Source organism: Thalassophryne amazonica, chromosome 14 (genome assembly GCF_902500255.1).
Source record: "Thalassophryne amazonica chromosome 14, fThaAma1.1, whole genome shotgun sequence".
Classification (NCBI taxonomy): domain Eukaryota; kingdom Metazoa; phylum Chordata; class Actinopteri; order Batrachoidiformes; family Batrachoididae; genus Thalassophryne; species Thalassophryne amazonica.
Window position 1 is genome coordinate 88,634,409 of NC_047116.1, and position 25,959 is coordinate 88,660,367.

The 25,959-nt window shown below is 40.4% G+C and overlaps 1 protein-coding gene across 1 annotated transcript in view; it reads left to right on the forward strand.

Moving 5' to 3' along the window:
• The first annotated feature begins 16,756 nt into the window (after positions 1 to 16,756).
• The window catches only part of mphosph8 (M-phase phosphoprotein 8), a 109,688-nt gene continuing 100,485 nt past the window's right edge, over positions 16,757 to 25,959 (forward strand). The window contains exons 1-2 of the mRNA XM_034187269.1: positions 16,757 to 16,968; positions 24,548 to 24,712. Coding sequence (XP_034043160.1) covers positions 16,876 to 16,968; positions 24,548 to 24,712 — 258 coding nt within the window. The 5' untranslated portion in view covers positions 16,757 to 16,875. The remainder of the gene's footprint in view (positions 16,969 to 24,547; positions 24,713 to 25,959) is intronic.

Below are 25,959 nucleotides of genomic sequence, written 5' to 3' on the forward strand. Positions count from 1 at the left end.
AAGGAGCACCCCCTTCATACAACTCTGGCCAGGTAGCTGTAAAGCAACAGACATTAATGGAGATTTTACAGTGATCATATGAACGCATATTTACAACCCCAATTCCAATGAAGTTGGGACATTGTGTAAAATGTAAATAAAAACAGAATACAATAATTTGCAAATCCTCTTCAACCTATATTCAATTGAATACACCACAAAGACAAGATATTTAATGTTCAAACTGCTAAACTTTGTTCTTTTTGTGCAAATATTTGCTCATTTTGTAATGGATGCCTGCAACACATTTCAAAAAAGCTGGGACAGTGGTATGTTTACCACTGTCTTCCATCACCTTTCCTTCTAACAACACTCAATAAGCGTTTGAGAACTGAGGACACTAATTGTTGAAGCTTTGTAGGTGGAATTCTTTCCTATTCTTGCTTGATGTACGACTTCAGTTGTTCAAAAGTCCGGGCTCTCTGTCATATTTTACTCTTCATAATGCACCACACATTTTCAATGGGCGACAAGTCAGGACTGTAGGCAGGCCATTCTAGTACCCGCACTCTTTTACTATGAAGCCACAATGTTGTAACACGTGCATGATGTGGCTTGGCATTGTCTTGCTGAAATACAGTAGTGTTCAGAATAATAGTAGTGCTATGTGACTAAAAAGATTAATCCAGGTTTTGAGTATATTTCTTATTGTTACATGGGAAACAAGGTACCAGTAGATTCAGTAGATTCTCACAAATCCAACAACACCAAGCATTCATGATATGCACACTCTTAAGGCTATGAAATTGGGCTATTAGTTAAAAAAAAAAGTAGAAAAGGGGGTGTTCACAATAATAGTAGCATCTGCTGTTGACACTACAAACTCAAAAGTATTATGTTCAAACTGCTTTTTTAGCAATCCTGTGAATCACTAAACTAGTATTTAGTTGTATAACCACAGTTTTTCATGATTTCTTCACATCTGCGAGGCATTAATTTTGTTGTTTTGGAACCAAGATTTTGCTCGTTTACTAGTGTGCTTGGGGTCATTGTCTTGTTGAAACACCAGTTTGTGCACTCACTGCAGTTTGTCTGGAATAGTCCCAGATTGCATTTCAGAGCTTCTGGAATTCAAAAATTTTTGTGTGGGTGGTGTTGGGGGGTAATTTTGGGTTTACAGCTTTTTTGTTGTTGTTTTTCACCACTTTCATCTGAATATGTCAATTGTGTCACTTTTGTGTGGATTAAAGTCACTAACTTGATCTCCTGTCTTGTTGTGAGAAAGAAATGAGAATTGTCCTCTGTTCGCACAGCTCCAAACACCGCATCGCTCTCTGCTGAGTCAAGTTAGAATGATAGAGTCCAGTCGGAAGTAATAACTTTAAAGTGAATAGCTGTTTAAATCAAATGACACGTGTTTCCACACAAACAATAAACTGCAATCGATCAAAAACTTTTTTCCTCATAAAATGAGACATTGATTGATTGATCCCTCCTAATCTGTGACTGCCATGATTACCTATTTGCTTTATTTTCTTTCTTCCTTTTATTACTTTGACACTTTCTTCCCTTCTATTCTCACTCACTCATATCTCACTGGGACAAATACTCAATACTTAAAATTACCACTTTTTAATCAAAGTTTCTACAAATTTTGTAGAATCATCAGCAAGCACATATATATATATATATATATATATATATATATATATATATATATATATGTGTGTGTGTGTGTGTGTGTGTGTGTGTGTGTGTGTGTGTGTGTGTTGGTACCATATCATGAACAAAAGTGGATGGATAACAAAAGTCATGATAGATAATACAGAAATAATGGATTTTTTACATAGTTGCACTAAAATAATAAAACACCACTTAACTAGCTACAGGAGAGTTAGTTTTCTCTGCAGTGACATTTATTACACACAGCTCTATGAACTTCAGCCTAAAATAAGTAATAAAGCTCATAGCAACAACACCTAAAGCTCCAAAACTATGCCTATGCACAAGTAGAACTAATAAATGTCTTAAAATACTTTGTCCAACACAAAACACAAGATGTGGCTACACATTTTGAGTTAATAAGCCACTTATTATTATCTTTGCCTATATGCTGGAGTAAGGGAGAGAACTCTTCAAATTATTGTTCATTACTTCCCATTTCAGTCATACTCAGGTGAAATGTTCGTCCACAACCTTTGATCTGGCGATTTGTGCAGTTTACAGCTGCACATGAAGGTATTTTTTTAACAAAATTACAAAGAATGTATTATTTGCATTGTCCATATTATTTGGCAGCACAGTGGCTTAAAGGACATGTTGCATGTTTTTTAATGTCCCAGTTAGCAAGACACTAGTACTCATGATTATAAGTCTCTCCACACGTGCTAACAAGAGCAGAGATTTCTGGTGTCCGTCAGTGCGGATCTAGATCACCTCCAAAATTTAGTGGACTCTTCCATTCCCTAATATCTATCTGTGGTTCAAATTTGGTGAGAATCCGTGAAGTACTTTTGACGTAATCCTTCAAAGCTTATATAAAGTGAAACTTTATCCAGAATCCGGATCTGGATTCATCATTCTGTCCAAGTTCACATAACTGTTCACAGTTGTATAATACTGTAGAGGTCGAGGTTCACCATTGTAGAAGTTCATGTTTCAAGTCGTGGTGCACCGATGTGCTAGTGTTGGTGTCAGGCTCCTGGCTCCTCCCTGCAGTGTCCAGCTTGATTGGAGATAGTGGGCAACTCTGCAACGTCCACCTCCATTGGAGACAGTGGGCAACTCTCTGGGAGGTCCACCTCCAGTGGAGATGGTGGTCTGCTCACTGCAACATCCACCCTCATCCACATATCCACTTTTGAAACAGGATTGAGCAGTGATGGTGTCTCAGCACCTGCTCTGTTGCTCACAGCCGGCAGATCTGAGGTGGTCTGCAATGATTCTGAAAAGACAAAGAAATGGAACACGGTCAGAAGATGGCTGAATGCAGCGGCTGTGTTTGTTTTGATAGTTAATGTTTTCAATGATTATTTTTTTCATGTACTTTTAAAAGCAGTTTGTGAAAAGATGCACGTGCACATGCAGATGTTGTTCAGGGGAGCTGTCCATGGTTCTGATCAGACACCAGCACATTAATACTGTCAACTGTTTGTGTGAATTTAAAAGTAAAAAGCAATAAAATGTTGCTGACAACGTGAAATTTGAGTCAAAAACGTTGTGTGTCGCACTATTTCTTGATCTCTCGAAGGCATTTGACACCGTGGATCACAGTCTCCTGTTAGAAATTCTTTACAAACTTGGTATCTCTACACATGTGGTGTCTTGGTTTGCAGACTATTTGGCTAGCAGGACTCAGTGCGTTCAGATGTCTGGTGTTAACTCTGCCTTCTACAAGGTAACAAAAGGTGTTCCTCAAGGCTCAGTTTTGGGACCTATCTTGTTCACACTTTACAGTACTGACCTGTGTACAAACACCCTTTACCATCTTTATGCTGATGACACCATAATCTATTGCTGCTCAAACTCAGTGACACAGGCATTTGAATTCTCGCAGTCCACTTTTGATGTGGTGCCGAACCGTCTGGAGAAATTCAAACTAGTCTTAAATGCAGTAAAATCTAAAATATTGTTTTTCCCTAAATCACCTGATTCCTTAGAGATCAAACCATCAATCAAAACTGCCTGAGGTAGTGTTCTTGAGCTAGTCAGCAGCTACAAGTATTTGGGGTTGACTATTGACATGGAACTTTCTTTTAAAGTTCATTTTAAAAACTTGATCACCAAATTAAAGGTGAAGCTCGACTTCCTTTACAGAAACAATTTATGCTTCTCTGTAAGTGCTCGGTAGCTGCTGACAACTGCCCTTATTGGACTATGACTATGTCGTGTATAAGTCTGCTTCATCCAGTTGTCTACAGTCCTTGACCCCGCTGTATCATTGTGCCCTGTGATTCATCACTGGTTGTCGCCGCCTCACCCACCACTGTGAGTTGTATGCCAAAGTGGGCATGCCCTCTTTGTCTGTCAGGCATTATACACACTGGATGATTCTGGTTTACAAAAGTCTTATTGGACTAGTTCCGACCTATGTATCAAGTTTACTTCAGAGATCTGAAAGCTGCTCTGCTCTGTGCTCGAATGACATGTTATGTTTTCGTGTACCTCGTGTGTCCGCACTGAAGCGGGAACGAATGCCTTTAGTTTCTCAGCTCCCTCTGACTGGATCAGTCTCCAATCTGAACTGAAACTGCCCATAATGACTTCCTTGAACACCTTCTTTTGATTCTTTTGCTCATTGCCTATGTTTCTAAACCAAATCTACTTGAGATTTACATCATGTGCAATGTTATTATGACCAAGATGTTGGTCATGTTCTCATGTTGATGTTAACCTGTCCACTATGATGCGTGCTGCTGCCTTTCTTGGGCAGGTCTTCCTTGTAAAAGAGGCTTCAATTTCAATGAAATTCTACCTGGTCAAATCAAGGTTATTACATCCAGCAAGGACGTAATAAAATGACCTGCTTTTTTGTTTTTGTTTTTTTTTTTGTCTGTCTGTCTCTCCGTCAGCAGGATTATGTCAAATCTACTGCATGCATTTTGACAAACGTTTCACCACAGATAGATATTAGGACATGGAAGGAGTTGATTCGGATCCAGGTTCTGGATCAAGTTTCCCTTTATATAGGCTTTGAAGGATTACTGTTAGCAGGATTACGTCAAAATTATTGCACGAATTTTGACAAAGTTTTCACCACAGATAAAGATTAGGCCATTGAAGACTCCATTAAATTTTGGAGGTGATCTCGATCCAGATTCTGGATCAAGTTTCCCTTTATGTAGGCTTTGAATGATTACGTCAAAAGTACTTAACGGATTGTCAGTACATTTTCACCACGGATACATATTTAGACCATGGAAGACACCATTAAATTTTGGAGGTGATCCGGGTCCGGATTCTGGGTCAAGTTTGAATTTATATAATCTTTGAAGGATTACATCAAAACTACTTCCCAGATTCTCACCAAAGTTTAATCACACAAAAATTAGGCCATGGAAGATCCCCAGACAACCCAGAACAAGTTATAGTCTTCTCTGGCTGTGAGTGGAGAAATTGTGCATAGTTTGCATTTTGTATCCCCAGTTATACAGCTTCATGATGAAGTGGCACAGAGGAGGGTTTTAATAAAAGAAAATGCCTGAAAGTTCAGCTACAATATGCCAGAAGGTACATCTGAGATGCAAGCCTAGATTTGATGTTTTATTGAAAGAAAATTTTACTTCACGCAGTGCTCTTTTGTTGTCTGTAACGCACATTACACCTGATTGCTGTATTTTTAAGAGATTCAGATATTTTGGGCAGAACAGAACCTTCTCTGCAACAAATTCATCCACTAATTGTTCGGGTCCGGTCGGGTTGTTTTGTGGGTTCTCTGTGTGTAGGGTCTCTGTCTTTGTACATCTGTCCTGTCCTGTTTTCTAAGTGGTCAGTGTCCAAGTTTTCTTTTGTATTACTTCTCTGTGTCCAAGGTCGTTGTCCATCTGTCCGGCCTTGTCTTGTGTTAGTCAGTACGAGTTCTCTCTCTCTTAATCTGTCCTGTCTGTGAGCATCTGTGTGTGTGGGCGAGTCGTATGGATGAATGTGTGTGTGTGTGTGTGTGTGTGTGTGTGTGTGTGTGTGTGTGTGTGTGTGTGTGTGTGTGTGTGTGTGTGTGTGTGTGTGTGTGTGTGTGTGTGTGGAGGAGCATGTGGGTGTACACGTCTCGTCTTGGGCGCTCCTCCCACACCTCTTATCTGGATTTCTCTGGTCCTTGGCATTTATGTCCGGGTTCTGTATGTCTGCACTGCTGTCTCCCTGTGTCCATTTCCTTTGCATGCCCACTGGCGGGGCTGCTCCTCACTGCAGGCGTGCTTTGTTCTGTATGTCATGGTTACATCCCTCCATTTGGGCTCATGTTGTACAACCCCAGTTCCAATGAAGTTGGGGCGTTGTGTGAAATATAAATAAAAACAGAATACAATGATTTGCAAATCCTCTTCAACCTATATTCAATTAAATACATCACAAAGACAAGATATTTAATGTTCAAACTGATAAACTTTATTGTTTTTGTGCAAATCTTTGCTCATTTTGAAATGGATGCCTGCAACACATTTAAAAAAAGCTGGGACAGGGGCAACAAAAGACAGGGAAAGCTGATGAACGTTCAAAGAACACCTGTTTGGAACATTCCACAGGTGAACAGGTTAATTGGAAACAGGTGAGTGTCATGATTGGGTATAAAAGGAGCATCCCCAAAAGGCTCAGCCATTAACAAGCAAAGATGGGGCGAGGATCACCACTTTGTGAACAACTACGTGAAAACATAGTCCAACAGTTTAAGAACAATGTTTCTCAATGTTCAGTTGCAAGGAATTTAGGGATTCCATCATCTACAGTCCATAATATAATCAGAAGATTCAGAGAATCTGGAGAACTTTCTACACGTAAGCAGCAAGGCCGAAAACCAACATTGACTGCCTGTGACCTTCGATCCCTCAGGCGGCACTGCATTAAAAATCAACATCATTGTGTAAAGGATCTTACCACATGGGCTCAGGAACACTTCAGAAAACTATTGTCTGTTAACAGTTCGTCACTACAGCTACAAGTGCAAGTTAAAACTCTGCCATGCAAAGTGAAAGCCATACATCAACAACATCCAGAAACGCTGCTGTCTTCTCTGGGCCCGAGCTCATTTGCGGTGAAATGGACAGACACTATGATGAGTCCACATTTCAGATTGTTTTTGGAAATCATGGACGTAATGTACTCCGGACAAAAGAAAAAGACCATCCAGACTGTTACCAGCACAAAGTTCAAAAGCCAGCATCTGTGATGGTATGGGGGGTGTGTTAGTGCCCATGTCATGGGCAACTTACACATCTGTGATGGCACCATCAATGCTGAAAGGTACATCCAGGTTTTGGAGCAACACGTACTGCCATCCAAGCAACATCTTTTTCAGGGACGTCCCTGCTTAGTTCAGCAGGACAATGTCAAGCCACATTCTGCACATGTTACAACATACCACTGTCCCAGCTTTTTTGAAATGTGTTGCAGGCATCCATTTCAAGTAAATATTTGCACAAAAACAATAAAGGTTATCTGTTTGAACATTAAATATCTTGTCTTTGTGGTGTATTCAATTGAATATAGGTTGAAGAGGATTTGCAAATCATTGTATTCTGTTTTGGCAGCACGGTTGCTTAGTGGTTAGCACTGTTGCCTCCCAGTGAGAAGGTCATGGGTTCAATTCCCACCTGTGGTCTTTCTGTGTGGAGTTTGCATGTTCTCCCCGTGTTTGCGTGGGTTTCCTCCGGGTGCTTTGGATTTCGCCCACATCCAAAAACATGCAGGTTAGGTGGATTGGACTCTTTAAATTGTCCGTAGGCATGCGAGTGGTTGTGAATGTGTTTGTTTGTTTGTGGCCCTGTGACAGACTGGCGTCCTGTCCTGGGTGTACCCCACCTTGCACTCTATGACTGCTGGGATAGGCTCCAGCCCCCCACGACCCTTGATTGGACTAAGCAGTTGAAGGTGTGTGTGTATTCTGTTTTTATTTACATTTTACACAACATCCTAACTTCATTGGAATTGGGATTGTATTTCCTGGTCGTATGTCTTTTCTTTCTCACTGTACCCTCCAGTCTGCTGTCCTTCACGTCTCCCCCAGTCTTGGCACCATCCTTTGTCTGTGCACCGTGGGGCTCTGCCCCTTAATCATAAGTCTGACTAGTTTCTGCATCACTGTGTATCTTATGTTCCGTTCTCTGCTGCTTCGTGGTGTCTGAATTGTGTCACTCGGTCTGCCCTGCATATCCATGTCATGTTTTGTTCTCTGCTGCCCTCTTGTGTTCCTCTTTGACTATCGCATCCCCTCTGTAAGGTTCCCACCTGCAATCCATTGTCTCATGAGTGACTCTGTATTTATGTCTCACCTGTATTCATGCTTGCGGGTCCTTCGTAGCTGTTTGTCTTTGTCTGTGCAGTTCTGGTTTAACATTCTGTTGTTAATAGTGACTGCTCACCTTATCTGATGTCCTGTGTTCTCCACCACTCAATATTTGTAGATAATCACTTCTGGTTTGTCCACTCCCTGAAAGATTTGACTGCCTTAGTTTTTCCTTGATTTTTTCACGCTCTGGATTCCCTTCACCCGAAGTGGGTTGAATTTTTTATTTTTTTTTTATGCCTGCTCCTTCATTAGTTTTTGGCCTCTTACGCACCTCCTGTGATTAAACCCTGGTATCTCTTGAAATCCACCTGTATGTTTACTGACCTGCATCTTGGGGAATATCTGACTCTGTTCCCGGCTCCACTCAGAAATCATAACACTAATGTTGGAAACAGATCTGGAAAGTAGAAATTCTGGAGGTGTTTCATGTGTCTGTAAAGACTTTGCCAAATGAAATGTCCAACTCGAGGTACTCAGCTGATGTCCAGATAACCGGCTGCAGACGTCACTGTCGGCTGGACCCGGAGGGATGCAAAATAAAATGTTAAAACATGGTTTAGAGTTTTTCTTCATGAAAGTTAACATATTGTCACACTAGTTCATATATTATAATTAACAAAAGTTACCCACCTGGAGATCTGCCTTGACCTGTGATTAGGGCTGCCACCCCTCCCTTAAAATACAGAGTTGTCCTTTATTTGACAATTAATTGATGTGTCCTGTATTGTTCCCATATTGTTCCATATTTTCATAAATGTCCCACACACACTCATCAAAACTGAATAATGAAGAAAATATAAGTAACGAGGACCTGACATGAGGTACAGCAGATAGACTTCAGTCCACCTTTCTGCTCCTGTCATGGGTTGCCTGGTTGCTGGGTTGCCTGGTTGCCTGGCATGTCTGCACCCAAAACTCCACCACATCCAAAGAAGCAAAAACATTTGCAAATGAACAGACATGACTGGGAAGAGTCGAACCCCTGGCTTGACAGCGTTAGTGGCAATGGATACAAGGCAAACAAGTATTTTTATTTTTTATTTTCTCTTAAATTAAAAATGTTCTCACTTTAAAGATTAAAATTATTGGTCTGTTTTCCTTAACATTTATGTTTATTATTGCACATTTCCTTATCCATTCCCTTATCAATACTAGTTGTGAATTTTCTGTGTACTAAAAGTAGGCGTTACAGGTTTTCTATGTCAGCAACATTTTATCGAGTGTTAAAGTAAATTATGAAATTGGTCACTGGATCCTTGTTCTCTTGACATAAACAAAAGTAAACAAAATCTGTAGTTTATGTCAAAAGCATTTCCATTCAGATATAAATGGCACAAATGTAACTCCATAGACTCTGAGCTGAGCTCTTCAGCCGGCTGCACGTCAGGATCAATGCAATTCATAAGAAACGGAGGATGTCTCGTTTTGGGAACAAAAACCCTGGTTTTGGTCGGTTGTAATTTATTTGTATTATAACGTTTGGAAAGAGGTGTCATTTGATTTTAAAATGGCGATTCGCTCTGAATTTATTAATTCTGACCGAAATCTGTGTGGCTCTTTGGAGCTGCGCTCTTTGTCCCACCAAACAGAGGATATTATTTCCTTTACCTGATGGTCAACTTCAGTTTATGCACTGGCTGGTGCTCACGCCAGTGGACTTGCCACTTCTCAAAACCAGCAAAGCAGAGAACCAGCTTACAGCGAGTCGAAGCGCTGCTCCGTTGCTTCAAGTAGACCTGCTGCAGTCTGCAGTCAATGCAGAGAAATGATCATTTTCCAGATAAACACCCTCAAAAACAACGGCTGCTCCAGTGTCGTAGACCGAACGGTCCCCCCAAAAAATCGGTCCGCCCTGCCTCCACTGCACATGCGTCCTTTGGGACAAAAGCAGCGCTTCTGAGATGGACTCTCTTCACCCAAAGCCAGAAAATGGATTAATGTGATTATTTACCATCAGATGACAAGGTAAACCTCTTAAATCATTCTAAAGTCAGTTTTAAGCAGAAACAACGCAGTTTTAAGCAGAAACAAGGCGATAATCTGTAAGGCTATGAAATGACTGATGTGCAGTGAACACAGCAGCTAGCAGCTCTTGTAGCTGCAGGGCTCTGATCGCTTCCTCAGTCTTTTATGATTAAATAATGCTGAATTTATGTGGAAATGATTTTTGTAAAGCTTCAGATATCTGTCACTGAGATAGATGATGACTGGAGTGCAGTTTTAAGCAGAAACCAGGAGATAATCAGTGATGATGATGCATGCACCATGAAGGCAGGGCGGACAGATTTTTAGTGGGGACCATTCAGTCTGCGACACCGGTGTCCCGAACCATCCGTGGTGCATTCAACGTGCCTCGGAAAAAAAATCGATGCAAGCAGGCAGCGAACATTGCGCCAATTCACCCGTCAATTGAATCGATGCACACTGAATGAATCGATATATTTGCATTGCACATGTTTGTATCTAGATACCGATTCATTTAGATTAATCTCCACATGCCTACTGCACATGCTTTCTGGCGAAGTGTTAGCAGCAATTAACAGATTATTGCCTTATTTCTCCTTAAAACTGGCCCGTTTCAGCTTAAACGCCTCCTTTCTGCTGAAAACTAACTTTAGAATGATTTAAGAGGTTTGACGTTGTCATCTGATGGTTAATAATCCCATTTTTCCATTTGATTGCTTTGGTTGTAGGGAGTCAGACTGAGTGAGAGTCTCAGACGTGCTGCGGTGATTGCTCCCCCGTCTTTTATGTGGAAATGATTGTTGTACAAAAGCTTCAGATGTCTGTCACTGCGAGAGATGGTGACTGGAGTGCAGCTTTAAGCAGAAACGAGGCGATAATTGGTGAATTGCTGGTGGCGCTCCGAACTGACGCATGCACAGGGGAGGGCTGAGCCCCTGACACTGGACGTTTCATCCATAATTCAAGGGCATCCAACATAAAAAAGCTTGTGGCAAAACAGGAGGGGGATTGTAAAAGTCAGAGTGATGTTGTTGCAACTCTGAATGATTAACAATAATAATATTATAAGTGTCTTTGTCGTATGTCACAGCTTCATGGCCACTGAGAAGGATTTTTAGGCAAGAAAATGGAACAAATATATTTTAGAATCAGTGTTCCTTCTTTTTAAAATTTATTTATTACTAGGGGAGCTACGACCACTACCTTTGCACACGCCCCCGCCCCCTCAGACTAAACCAAACCAACTGTTTTAGGTTCCTTAGATGACCCCAAAACACAATCAGGATGTTCCCAAAAATAAAAACTGGCCTCAAGCCAGTTATCCAAGATGGCCGCCAAAATAGTTTTTTTTTTCCACTAAAACACCTATGATTTCTGTCATTATTAAGGCTGTTGTTTGTTCCTACTATGTATTTTAATGATAAGGGTCTATTGGCGGGCATTTTGGATGCCATTTTGAATCTTAAACCCATGAATGAATTTAGTTTAGGCATAAATGAGTTTGCTGTGACCTGCAATGGTCTTCCCATTGAATCTCTGTGATATTTAAGTTGTTTATATGTTGTGTAAAGGTGTTTAAGTGAAAAAAAAAAAGAAAGCCTATTTTGGTGGCCATCTTGGACGCCATCTTGTATAATTGGCATGAGGCCAGTTTTTATTTTTGGGAACATCCTGATTGTGTTTTGGGGTCATCTAAGGAAGGTTTAGTCCTGGGGGTGGGGGGGTGCAAAGGTAGTGGTCGTAGCTCCCCTAGTATATTTTATTTTTCTCCAAAGATGTGTGTGAAGGAAATTAATCGGATGTCTTCAATAAGTGATAACTGGAATTATCACAACATCTTTTAGACTGCTTACTAAATATCAATGAAACTTTGCACAAGGGTAGCACACCATGTGAAGATGTGAATGAAGGAAAATATTTCTGGTTGGATCTCTTCAAATTTTATTTTTTTTATAATGCATCATATTGGTCAATTGCATGTATAGAGGTTGACCACTCTATTAATTCAGGTATTTCATCATAAAAGATTTACTACCACTGATACATTTTTGAATTTCTGCCAAAGGTGAGGCTGCTCTCTTGGTGCTGGAGGAGTTGGACCCCGTGTTGTTGGTAGGAATCATCTCTTCCCCATGGACATGGACTGGTGAGACAAAACACACATGGCTGATAAAATGTAACAGTGTTTGTTAGCTGATTTATGTAATCATGGTCAGTATATATATATAATATACACAGACACACACACACACACACACAGTCGGTTCTGTTTGGTATCTAACATTCATACACATTTTTGTTTCCATTTGTTGTTATATGTATTTGTTAATATCATTATTGTAGGGTTAAACTACGCTATTGTACTTTGTGCACTAGTTGCCGGCTTTGTTTGGCCTTGTTGGCTAGTGGGGTACAGTTGGCTAATTAACGGCTAATTTAACGGCAGCTTATCTAGCTATAGTTAGCTTACTTTCGTGATTTACACTTTTATTTTACATAGTGTAGATTTTTAATGATTCTTCAGTCTGTGGGTTCTTTAATATATATCAACAGATAGTATCTAAATTTGGGGTTTCCATTAGATAGCATATAGAGTATATATTTTGTCTTCCTATAGTAAGCTAGCAGGGGTAACTTTAGATAGATACCTGAAACATATTACATCATGGCTTCTGTTTCTATAATAAAATAACTATATTCATAGCTTAGCCAACTAGCTATAATTTAATTTTACTACAAGTCTATAAACTAGATATACGTATACTACAATCTTCTCCTGTATGAATATTTAGATTTTAGTAGCTAACTCCTATAATATTATGTAGTAACTATAATTGTATATGTTGTTTATAACCTTGATTGTGTAAATATCACTTATATACATACTGTCCATATTCTTGAGCCGCTTAGGTGGGTAGGGAGAGTTCCCATGGGATAAAAAAGCTTTTCAACCTACCATCCCTGGTTCTCAAGACCAGGCACCTAAGTGGCTCTACTCTACTCTATTCTACTCTTCTATTCTACTCTTCTTTTTTTTTTTTAAATATTTAGATATACCTTAATATACACTAGTAGAGTTCTACATTAGAATTGCAATGTATTATAGAAGATATACCTTACTGAAATTTCATGGCTCTGTCCATCACTACAGCTGTAAGGATTATTTATTTGTAATGCCCTCAGACCCCCAACAGATAATGTGATGGCAAAATATTTACAGTTGGGTTTTTTCCTAATGGCAGGAACCCAGCGTTGGAGGATCAAGCCTGTGACACAATCTACAGAGTTGGACAGTGCAAAGATGTCACCATCCATAGGTAACTAATCAGCACATAAACTACAGTATATCATTTATGAAAATGCATTTACAAACAAAGAAGTAATGGATAAGAAGTTATCACATGACAAATATGAAACAAAACAGGAAACTGATACATTATATTCAGCCACAGTCACTACAACTAGAACTATGACAAATACATCACCTTTACATACACAGAATTATTCACTCACTCAAATGTGTTTGAGGAAGGAATATCTTCTACAGGATTTTATTAATCCATTTTCATGCACTTAGGGGTCTATATCTGAAGGCAGCATTGAAGGAGCGATTGTCATTCTGTAGTGGTGCTGGAAAGTCAGTGGAGTTGAAATGTTACTGAAAAGATGGTATCGTTAACTTCAGTGATGTAACTGTACCCCAAAGGAAACAAGGTTTTCATAGGAATTGTTGGTCCTGAATTTAATACAGCACAGTGTTTCCCCTACAGTATTACCAGCCTGGCAGGCCACCAGGCTAATGAGAACCCCCACCAGGCTAGAAATATTTTAACGCCAATGATATCCATTAATTTATCAATGGCAAGGGTTATCTACATTAATGAAACACGCAGTGATCACCACTATACACAGTGGTAAAATATATATATAAAAAAGTAACCCAAAACAAGTCAGTTTTTATTCAATATGTGGTGGCCAAGTGGTTAATGCGCTTGGTTTCAGTGCAGAAGGTTCCGGGTTCAAATCCCACCCCTGCCACATTTCTCCATGTAATGTGGAGTTGTGTCAGGAAGGGCATCCGGTGTAAAACCTGTGCCAATTCAACATGCAGCTCCACCTTGGATTTGCTGTGGCGACCCCGAGTGCAAACAAGGGAGCAGCCGAAGGGACTTACTTACCATTCAGTTGTATGACTTCCCTCTTAAAGTATAATTGCAAATTAATATGTGTTTATAGCTGGAAAAGGTTGGTTTTATGTGACTGACATGACTGATATTTTCCAGTATTTAATAAATATTCAAATGGCATGTGGTTGGTGGGGCAGCACAGTGGTTTTGTGGTTAGCATTGTGGTCTCACAGCAAGCATGTTTGGTGGATTGGAAACTTTAAATTGGCTGTAGGTGTGAGTGAGAGTGTGAATGTGTTTGTGTGTATGTGGCTCTGCAGTGGGCTGGTGTTCTGTCCAAACTACCCCGTCTCTCACTCAATGACCACTGGGACAGATACCAGCCCCCAGTGACGCTGGAATAAACAGGTATAGAAAATGAATAAATGTAGTTGGTGTTCTTTTAGCCACAGTGCCCAATAAATATACACCCACATCATGTTTCTATTTTTACATATGTAGCTTTAATTTTTAAATGCACTTATTTCATTTAGTCATTTTGATATTAGGAGTTTTTTATGACCAGTTACAAAATTTTGATTAAATTTAAAAAGCAAGATGATCAAGTCAGTAACTATGTTTTTATATGTTCTTTGTAGTTGTGCAGTCTGGTTATATACAGTAAATCTCGAGTGTCTTGTAGGTTAAATGCAGACAATAAACGAGGTCTGTGTTTAATTATTACAGTATGACAAAGGAATGTGGAGCATCTGCAGTATTTTTTGACCCGTTTAGTGTGAAATGAGGATATTACTCATGAATGTTACGTGAACGCCTCTGACTTTATTTGCTAACTCAGCAAGTGGAGGATCGATTTCATTACAATTATGTGGTGACATGAAGAGCTGATGGAATTAAAAGAAAGATCCTGATGTGGTTCAGAATCGGCTTGGTCACCTTATCTTTACCTACTGGTGTTCTCATAACTGTGTTATAGCAGTTTTTTAACACACACACAAATATACATATATATATATATATATATATATATATATATATATATATATATATATATATATATATATATATATATATATATATATATATGGTTGAGGTCAAAGTTGAAGAAATGTGAACTTTTGATGGTGCACCACCTTCACACAACTCTGACCAGGTTGCTGTAAAGCAACAGACATTAATGGAGATTTTACAGTGATCATATGAACGCACATTTAGTCTGTCTTCAGTTTCAGCTTCAATTTAGGATGTAAGCCAGACTGAAATCCCCTCCATCATCTGCAGCTGATGGAGGGGACTGGCAGCAGTAAGTTGGTCATTGTTACTCTGATGGAGACCCGCAGTATAGTGCAGCAGATAAGAGGATATTTAGAGCGGAATCCTGCAAATGGTGATGCAAGCATCAAATTTGGCACAAATACTCCATAGACATTACTCTTTTGAAATAACCAATTAGCCACCTGAATTTTCAATAGGCAGCCAGGTAGGGGTCAATTGAAGAATTACACAGGGGTCAGATTTGTAAAATGCTCCAATCATGTCGAAAACTATACCACATTATTTGTCTGATCATAGCGATTCCAAAAAGATATAGTTTATATCCATATAGTTATATATTTATATCCATATAAATAGTTTATATAGTTTATAGTTTATAATTTGATGCTTGTATCAAAGCATCAGTTATCTGCTGCACTAGTGTGAGTACGCCTGCTTTGAAATGGTGTGACCCGCCCTGCCCCACTTGCTTGTCATATTGGGATGTGTGTCCCTGGAGGATTCCTTTGGGGTCCGGTGACACCTGTGGTTGTACTTGTCTAAACTTGGGGCTCTTCTGTTACAACAAGATCTTCTGATACCTCCAAGATCACAGAGGTTGCAAGTGCTTGTGAATTGTATGTTTGTATGTTTAACTGAGATGACTATTGTCTTTGACATGCAAGGCCACCACGAGGCCACGAGGGATGGTGTTAGGTCCCACACACAAAATCTCACACAGCCACTCGCACACCTATGGACAATTTAAAGATTCCAGTCCACCTAACCCACCTTTGAATGTGGGAGGAAATCCACACAAACACGGGGAGAACATGCAAACTCCACACAGAAAGGCCACAGGTGGGAATTGAACCCATGACCTTCTCGCTGTGATGCAACTGTGCTAACCACTAACCCACCGTGCTGCCGAATACTAGTATATGTTATCTCTAAATTGAATTAACATTTATGTCCACGTTTTCTTGAAAACCCAGCTATTTCAGACACTTATTGAAGAGTTTATTTTATGATTCACTCCATATCCATTCCGTGGACATGATGCATTTAGGTTACGTCGTTTTTTTGTAAACTATTGAAACATCCGCTCCGAAGTCATTCCAACGCCCTCTGTTTTTATTTGATGTTATTTAATATTGTAATTGTATGCCTTTAAATACTCCTAATTGACACTTTAACTTTTTGTGTAAAGCTATAGCACGGAAACTTTTGTAAAGCATGAAAACACCGCTGCGCTTGCGGCGTGTTGACAATTAACAGCCAGAATCGCATGTATCGAAGGGCTTTCAGGTACAGTGTCTGCTGTTGTGATTCGAATAGGCACAGACAATCTTTTCAGATGATCCGCTTCAACTAAAATCTCTCAAACTCCAAAAATGAATTAGCTTGAATGCATCGCCCGGAGAGCAGGGCTCGGCCCCGCCTCCTTCTGTGTATCGCAGCCATCACGGCGTCCTGCTGCTGTTGTTAGCCGCTGCGGGTTTTATTAATCGTTTAGAACTGAATTAATGTAAATCGAATCCAACCACAGATATGTCAGCTGAAACAGATCGAGTAGAGCCTCCAGAGAGCGAGGAAGAAGATGTGTACGAAGTGGAGAGGATCATTGATATGCGGATGGAGGAGGTAATGCTAAATGCTACTTAGCTGTGTGGCTAGCTTGCTAAACATGGCCGGTGTGGCTCTCTGTCCGTGCGCGCAGACACACTGCGTGAACCGAGCCAGGGCTGTATTTGGAGCACAGCCTTACGATTCTGTCAGCGCGTTTATAGGCAGTACTACGCTACTGACACTGTTCGATTATTGTGGCGCAGGAAATGCCTAAATGCCTAAACTAAATAAATGGCATCGCTTTCTGCTTCTCCCCCGCTGGAGCCAAGGGCATCGGCTCCATGTCCACCAGCAGCCCCAGCAACGGTGGGACCGATCAAACCGCGACACCGGACACAACGACGCTTCGGTGTAAACATCGCCGAGCTCAATACATGTATTTTTGTCACTTTTCAAAGGGATCAGACTCGTCATTTTAATGGACAACGGAGATTTCAAATTTAATTTAAGCTCAGCATGTTTGTATAAATCTCGTCGTTCCAGGCAGTGATAGTTGTTAGCTGGCTGTTAGAAAAACCAGCTGATTTACACAAATAATGAATGTTTGAGTTAAATGGTACGAATATTTAATGAGAAATAACGTCCATGGCAACCAGACTTTCACCATTTAAGCCCCACCATTTTCAGTGCTCATAAATAATTGGACAAACTGATTATAGATGATGCAGATCATCACTTTTACAACCAGTGTTCTTCATAAAGTCAGAGGATGAATACATGATCATTTCCAAGTCACTGAATATATGTTGGACTTCACTTACCTCAGTCGGTAATACAAACAGTATGAAACTGTATTGTTTTATTTATTTATTTACATTTATATAGCGCCAAATCACAACAGAGTTGCCTCAAGGTGCTTCATGCGAGTAAGGTCTAACCTTACTAACCCCCAGAGCAACAGTGGTAAGGAAAAACTCCCTCTGAGGAACAAACCTTAAGCAGACCAGACTCAAAGGGGTGACCCTCTGCTTGGGCCATGCTACAGACACCAATTACAGAGCAACTCACAAAACGAATATACAGGAAATGCTGTTGGTGCACAGGACAGGAGAGTCTCCAGCATAAATACCACACCCTTCTCTGGATGGAGCTGCACCTTAATCAGAGAGAAAAAAACAATCAGGCATCAGAAAGAAAAGAAATACAGTATAATTTGCCAGCATTAAACAACAAGAAAAACAGGCAATACTAAGGTGATCGCTGGCCACTTGCCCTAAGCTTCACTAAAAGACCCAGAATTTTGGTAAAGTTGAGGCCGCGGCACGCTCAGTTTACAAATAAAATGAATTAAAAGAGTAAAAAGCATAGAACCATACTATGCCAGTATGCTAGCCATACGAAAGGGAAAATAAGTGCGTCTTAAGTCTGGACTTGAAAGCCTCTACAGAATCTGACTGTTTTATTGATGCAGGGAGATCATTCCACAGAACAGGGGCACGATAAGAGAAAGCTCTATGACCCACAGACTTCTTATTCACTCTAGGGACACAAAGTAGTCCTGCACCCTGAGAACACAAAGCCTGGGCCGGTACCAAGCAGCAGCAAGCAGCACAGCCACCGTCTACTGCATGATGAACCGCCACCTGTAAAGCATGTCTTTAACAGTATTTGACATTATTCACATGCAAAAAACAGGTTTATATAGCAGTGTTCAACTTGCAAGCTTTTTTTTGTCTTATTACTTCATACAGATGAACTGAATTATTCTAATAAATTGCTTTTAATTCATCAATAGTGGTTGAACCTTACAAGCCCCCCTCGCGCTTGACTGACTGAGGGGGGAAATAATCAGCTTGCAGCAGAGCACTGAGAGATGGAAAATGTGGAGGTTATGGACCAGGGTTGGGAACCACACCTCTAAAACATCATTTGTGTCACCTGCCCATGCAGCACTGGTATTCATCGCCGATGTTCAAGAAAACAGTGTTAAAGCCGCAGGTCTCCTCATGGCTGGGAACATCTCTGACATCTATGCATTTAGTTGAACTTTTCCCACCTGTGGGAGCCATTATGCATTTCAGGTGTATCACAGTGCCAGATGTTTTAGCTATCTCTTGACAACTTATGATTATGATCCTTATCGACCTTGTCAGTCAATAAAGGATACATAATGCACTCACATATGAAATAAAATTGTTCGTTTTTGACAAAATTATGGATTTTTGAAAATTCATTCAATGTTAAAGATGGGGATTTTTCCTGATTTGTCCTTTGACCTATGACCTTCAAAATTTAATCAGTTCTTGTCTATTATTGGGTGATTCTTTAACTACGGGCACTATTGGCCTTGTAAATGTAATTTCCACCACACCATTGCCTTACAATATAAAGCGCCTTGGGGCAACTGTTTGTTGTGATTTGGCACTATATACATGTGCTCTGATGTCACTGTTTATCTCCATAGAAACTACCCAAACAATCTTTCATACAAACTGTTTAAAGGGACATTACAGTGTTGTGGTGGAAATTACAGCAATAGTGTGGGACAACTACAACCCTGGCAAAAATTATGGAATCACCGGCCTCGGAGGATGTTCATTCAGTTGTTTAATTTTGTAGAAAAAAAGCAGATCACAGACATGACACAAAACTAAAGTCATTTCAAATGGCAACTTTCTAGCTTTAAAAAACACTATAAGAAATCAAGAAAAAAATTGTGGCAGTCAGTAACGGTTCCTTTTTTGGCCAAGCAGAGAGAAAAAAAAAATATGGACTCACTCAATTCTGAGGAAAAAATTATGGAATCACCCTGTAAATATTCATCCCCAAAACTAACACCTGCATCAAATCAGATCTGCTCATTAGTCTGCATCTAAAAAGGAGTGATCACACCTTGGAGAGCTGTTGCACCAAGTGGACTGACATACATCATGGCTCCAACACGAGAGATGTGAATTGAAACAAAGGAGAGGATTATCAAACTCTTAAAAGAGGGTAAATCATCATGCAATGTTGCAAAAGATGTTGGTTGTTCACAGTCAGCTGTGTCTAAACTCTGGACCAAATACAAACAACATGGGAAGGTTGTTAAAGGCAAACATACTGGTAGACCAAGGAAGACATCAAAGCGTCAAGACAGAAAACTTAAAGCATTATGTCTCAAAAATCGAAAATGCACAACAAAACAAATGAGGAACGAATGGGAGGAAACTGGAGTCAACGTCTGTGACCGAACTGTAAGAAACCGCCTAAAGGAAATGGGATTTACATACAGAAAAGCTAAACGAAAGCCATCATTAACACCTAAACAGAAAAAACAAGGTTACAATGAGCTATGGAAAAGCAATCATGGACTGTGAATGACTGGATGAAAGTCATATTCAGTGATGAATCTCAAATCTGCATTGGGCAAGGTGATGATGCTGGAACTTTTGTTTGGTGCCATTCCAATGAGATTTATAAAGATGACTGCCTGAAGAGAACATGTAAATTTCCACAGTCATTGATGATATGGGGCTGCATGTCAGGTAAAGGCACTGGGGAGATGGCTGTCATTACATCATCAATAAATGAACAAGTTTATGTTGATATTTTGGACACTTTTCTTATCCCATCAATTGAAAGGATGTTTGGGGATGATGAAATCATTTTTCAAGATGATAATGCATCTTGCCATAGAGCAAAAACTGTGAAAACGTTCCTTGCAAAAAGACACATAGGGTCAATGTCATGGCCTGCAAATAGTCCGGATCTTAATCCAATTGAAAATCTTTGGTGGAAGTTGAAGAAAATGGTCCATGACAAGGCTCCAACCTGCAAAGCTGATCTGGCAACAGCAATCAGAGAAAGTTGGAGCCAGATTGATGAAGAGTACTGTTTGTCACTCATTAAGTCCATGCCTCAGAGACTGCAAGCTGTTATAAAAGCCAGAGGTGGTGCAACAAAATACTAGTGATGTGTTGGAGCGTTCTTTTGTTTTTCATGATTCCATAATTTTTTCCTCAGAATTGAGTGATTCCGTATTTTTTTTTTTCCCTCTGCTTGGTCTAAAAAAGTAACCGTTACTGACTGCCACAATCTTTTTTTCCTGATTTCTTATAGTGTTTCTTAAAGCCAGAAAGTTGCCATTTGAATTGACTTAAGTTTTGTGTCATGTCTGTGATCTGCTTTTTTTCTACAAAATTAAACAACTGAATGAACATCCTCCGAGGCCGGTGATTCCATAATTTTTGCCAGGGGTTGTACATTTTGTTTAAAAAAAATCACAACAGTTGTATGACATTGAATACCCCAATTATGTTTTGATTATTTTACTGTTATTTTATTGAGATATTTTAAAACATTAGAAAAAATGTTTTTTTACCATTCATTATTATCATTGAAGATCAAAAGTCTGGGTGTGGGACAAGCACAAAACGGCAATATTTGCATATAATGATGCTGAAAAAAGGTGAAAAAGTCATCATAGACTACTAGAACAAATTTCTTAACACACTTTAATTGTAAAGATAACTGCAAAAGTGTGAAATTTCCCCTTTTTTCTGTTTTTCATACAATATGATCAAAGGACATAATAAGTGCCCATAGTCTAAGAATCACCCTATTATATGAATCTTAAGTAAAAAAAAAAAAACAAGTCATAAAAAAGTGTGGGCTCCAGGCTGTTCACAAACAAACAAACGTGGGTCAAAACATAACCTCATCCAACTTCATTGGTGGAGGTAAAAAAGTGGGTGCACTTGCACCCTGAGTGACACAGAATGAGTAGGTAATTAATTCCACATAGACAACAGTGAAAGACAGATACATCTTTGCCAAAAATGCAAGGGTGATTCTTTAACTACGGGCACTATTGGCCTTGTACAAGGTCTATTAGAAAAGTATCTGACCTTATTATTCTTTTCAAAAACCATATGGATTTGAATCACGTGTGATTACATCAGACATGCTTGAACCCTCGTGGGCATGCGAGAGTTTTTTCACGCCTGTCGGTTACGTCATTCGCCTGTGGGCAGTCTTTGAGTGAGGAGTGGCCCACCCTCTCGTCGATTTTTTTCATTGTTTAGGAATGGCTCAGAGACTGTTGCTTTGTTTGATCAAATTTTTTTCAAAACTGTAAGGCACAACTGAGTGGACACCATTTGATAAATTCAGCTGGTTTTCGGTAAAAATTTTAACAGCTGATGAGAGATTTTGGTCTGGTAGTGTCGCCGTAAGGACGGCCCACGGCGCCTGATGGCGATCTGCGCTTCGAGGCAGCAGCGTCTCGCCGTTTCAAGTTGAAAACTTCCACATTTCAGGCTCTGTTGACCCAGGAAGTCGTCAGAGAACAGAGAACTTTCAGAAGAAGTCGGCATGAGGAGTTTATTCGGACATTCCATTGTTAACGGACATTTTGTAATGAAAGAACGTGCGGGCAGAGTCGCATGTCGGGCTGGACCCGACCGCGGGGGGTCGCGACAGGAAAAACACCTCTGTTGGAAACCTTAATGGGCAAGTTGGAACATGCCCAAGCTGTTAAACAATTTCTCAGTTACTCACTTGTTGAAAGCCATCAAAAGCCGCCTGAATTTTACAAATGGTTTTCAATATGGAGGTGTTTTTCCTGTCGCGGCGCACACAGATTCGCCGAGTCGTCACGGAAACAACTCGGCGAATTTGCGCGCACGTCTTTCATTACAAAATGTCCTTAAACAGTGGAATGTCCACATAAAGTCCTCATGCCGGCCTCTTCTGAATCTTCTCTGTTCTCTCACGATGTCCTGGGTGAATTAAGCCTTAAATTAGGATGTTTTCAGGTCGAAACAGGCCGACGGCGCCTGGAAGCGCTGCACGACGTCCCGCTGCGTGGGAAGTCCTTACACCGACAGAAACACCACATAATCTCTCATCAGCCGTTAAACTTTTCACCAAAAACAAGCTTAATTTCTCGAATAGTGTCCACTCGGATATTCCTCACAGGTCCAGAAAAAATTTTGATAAGTGCGAACTCTGCTAAGATTTATTCAAGTGGACAGTTGCAGCTGGAATAAAGCTGCTCCTGTAGCGTTTTGTGCTACACTTTGCCACTCTGACCCTACAACCAGAAGGTAGGAGCTGGAATTTGTTAGCTAGAGGGTGGGAGTCATCACCTGGATAGCCGGATAGCTGGATAGCCGCTGTAGCTATTTGGCGTACGGGAATTCTATGCTCAGCTACGACTCACCAATCAGCTGAATTGACAATTTAATGATTTGTCTGTTCATGTCCTTCAGTGTCAGACAGCCAAACCACGCCACCAAAGGATAAGAGATTCAATAAAAGCACGATAAAAGTGTTAACATGATTTGGCTGATGTGGAAGTCGGACAGCTTCCTAAGGCAGAACAAATGCTGGTGCCCCTTCCTGCATACCGCCTCAGTTTGCCTCAAAGTTTGTAGTCCCAAGGTATTTATAGGTTTACAACTTGGACTGATTGATCATTAATTATTGTGTTATCAAGTGTGCTGGCATGCTTCTTAAGGTGCCCTGGCACTTGCACAACTTTGATCTGCGCACTTGCATGCACATCGTCGTGACGATCCCACCCGCTGTGTTCCCAGCTGGACGCCATGCTTTGTTTCACTGGATCCCATGCATTGTGTGCTAGACACTGAGTATATAAAATAATTATTTCATAGCGGATTAATCATTTCTTCTCAGAGTTGGCTGTTGAAAACACCTCTAATTGCTTCCAGAATCACAGAGGACTGCTCCAGCTGCAGCTTAATGAGGTGGAGAGCAGGTCAGTGTCTTGGTCTTGCTCAGTAAGCCACGTCTCCATAAAGACCATGACACGAGAGTCCCTAAAATCCTTTGGAAGTGGACGTTTCCCTGTAGTTCATCCACTTTATTTCTCAAGGACTAGACAATTCCCATAATCACGGAGGGCATATCGATCCCAATGAGCTGCTGTTTACGCAAACGCAGTCTAACACCACCTCATTTACCCCTCTTTCTCCTCTTCTTCCATGATGAATCACTTTTGTTGAAATCCAGGTGATTAAAATCCCCCAGGATGAACTCTGGTAATGTGACATCTATCACGCGATTCAGACTGACACAGTTCAGCTGCATCAACACGTCTTTGGAGTAGATGTGACGTGTCCCTGTCGGATTGACAGCTCCGGTGACATGACTCACAAGCAGGGTATAAAATAAAAGCCACAAGGCGGCAGAATAAAGCAGATCCATTTCAGTTAGCAGCAGAGTGAGCCTTTCCACAACGGTAGGCGTTCACGAGGGAGACATAAAACACATAGAGACACTTAAAACAAGTATTAAAACAATAAACCCGGACGCCAAACTCTCACTGCTGAACACTGCGCGTACATGCTCCCTAATGCAGTTTAACTGGGTGGGTAGATATCAGCATCAAAAGTAAACACTTGTGCTTCATTTTGCTTTCATTTGTTCACATTTTATAAATTAAGAAAAATTAATTAATTAATAAATTAAGAAAAAGGGAAAAAAATGACTATCCTGCATTGCATGCATTTTGGTACCTGCAGTGTTTAAGGAATTTCATGCACAGAAGTGCCCTCAGTTCATTTTAAACACGGCTGGAACACAGAGTCACCGAGTCTGTTCAGTTCAGAAATGATTCTCTAACTTGATATCTTCTCTCTGTGTTCAGGGTGAAGTGCTCTACAGAGTCCGTTGGAAGAATTACTGCTCTGATGATGACACTTGGGAACCAGAGGCCCATTTGGAGGACTGTCGTGAAGTCCTCTTAGCCTTTAAGAAGAACTGGACTGAAGCCAAGGCCAAGAAAGAAGCAGAGGCCAAAAAGAGCAGCACGGTGAGACAAAGAGAATGTCACATTTTACACAATGGTGTAACATAAACGGTGTGTCTTGGAGTGCCTTGTTTATGCCACATGTGCATACACACATTTGCTGTTTTAGTCTAACAGATTACTTAACCCTCCACTTATGTTCCGGGTCAAATTGACCACTTTTAAAGTTTGAACATCTAGGAAAAATAGTTAAGTATTTCTTCAGTGTGAAACTTCTTCTGCTTGCCTTAATTAGTGTAATCAACATATAATATAAAAATGGTTCATCTCACATACTGTATTTGCTACCACCCCCTGCATGTTTATATCACATCGATACTGTTTGGGTCAATTTGACCCAGTAGTCAAACTGGAGGATAAAAGAGTGTCAGAAATGTCAGACTATTTCTTTCTTTACAACTGTAAAACATATTTCACCCCAGTCTCACACACACACACACACACACACGGGTTCAGATGTTATGACTTTTGACCGGAACCATTTATGTTCTTGCAGGAAAACTCCACCCACATTCAGTGGACACTCAGCCTGGGGAGGGGCAAAACATATAAAGATTCTCTGCAAGGGAGTCCTACCAACATTATGGCCCAGTCACATGGCACTTAACGAACGGCAACGAAGCCCAAACGAAACAAGAAATCTGGACTTTCGTTGATTTTCCTTGGCATCGTTTAACCTTCGCGCAGCTTCGTTCCTGCAGCTGGCGCTTGATCAGGATTTTTAAACCGTTGAAAAATTTGAACGAAGGGCAACGAAAACCTCAATTCGTCCGTGTTACGTTTTGCTCTCGTTCTTGACATTTTTAAATTGTTTTAGTTTTTGTAACGTTATTGTTTAGTTTGACTTCGTTCAGGCGGCTGAATGTTTCACACCCTGCAGAAGCCGGTTTGTGAGTGCTGAGGCTGCTGCTGCGTTCATGTACCGTCGGAAATTACAGGGCAAAGTCAGCCTGTTTGCTTGGATTTTTTTATCTGGGTGGGGGGTCAGCTTCAATGGGCTCAGGCACCTTATATAGCCCAGAATTCATCTTTTGTGTGGATACAATTAATTATTTTGCCACAAGCAACTGCTGTATTTGAAACAACAATAAATTGTGTAATTTCCGACTGTACTGGAATGCAGAATTCAGGTTGTGGATCAGCTGCAGCTGGTGGAAATAACCACATGAGTCAATGTGCGTTCACACGGACTGTTCAGTTTACTGCTCTGATGTATTCAATCATTTTTACACTTATATTTTTTCCCCCTT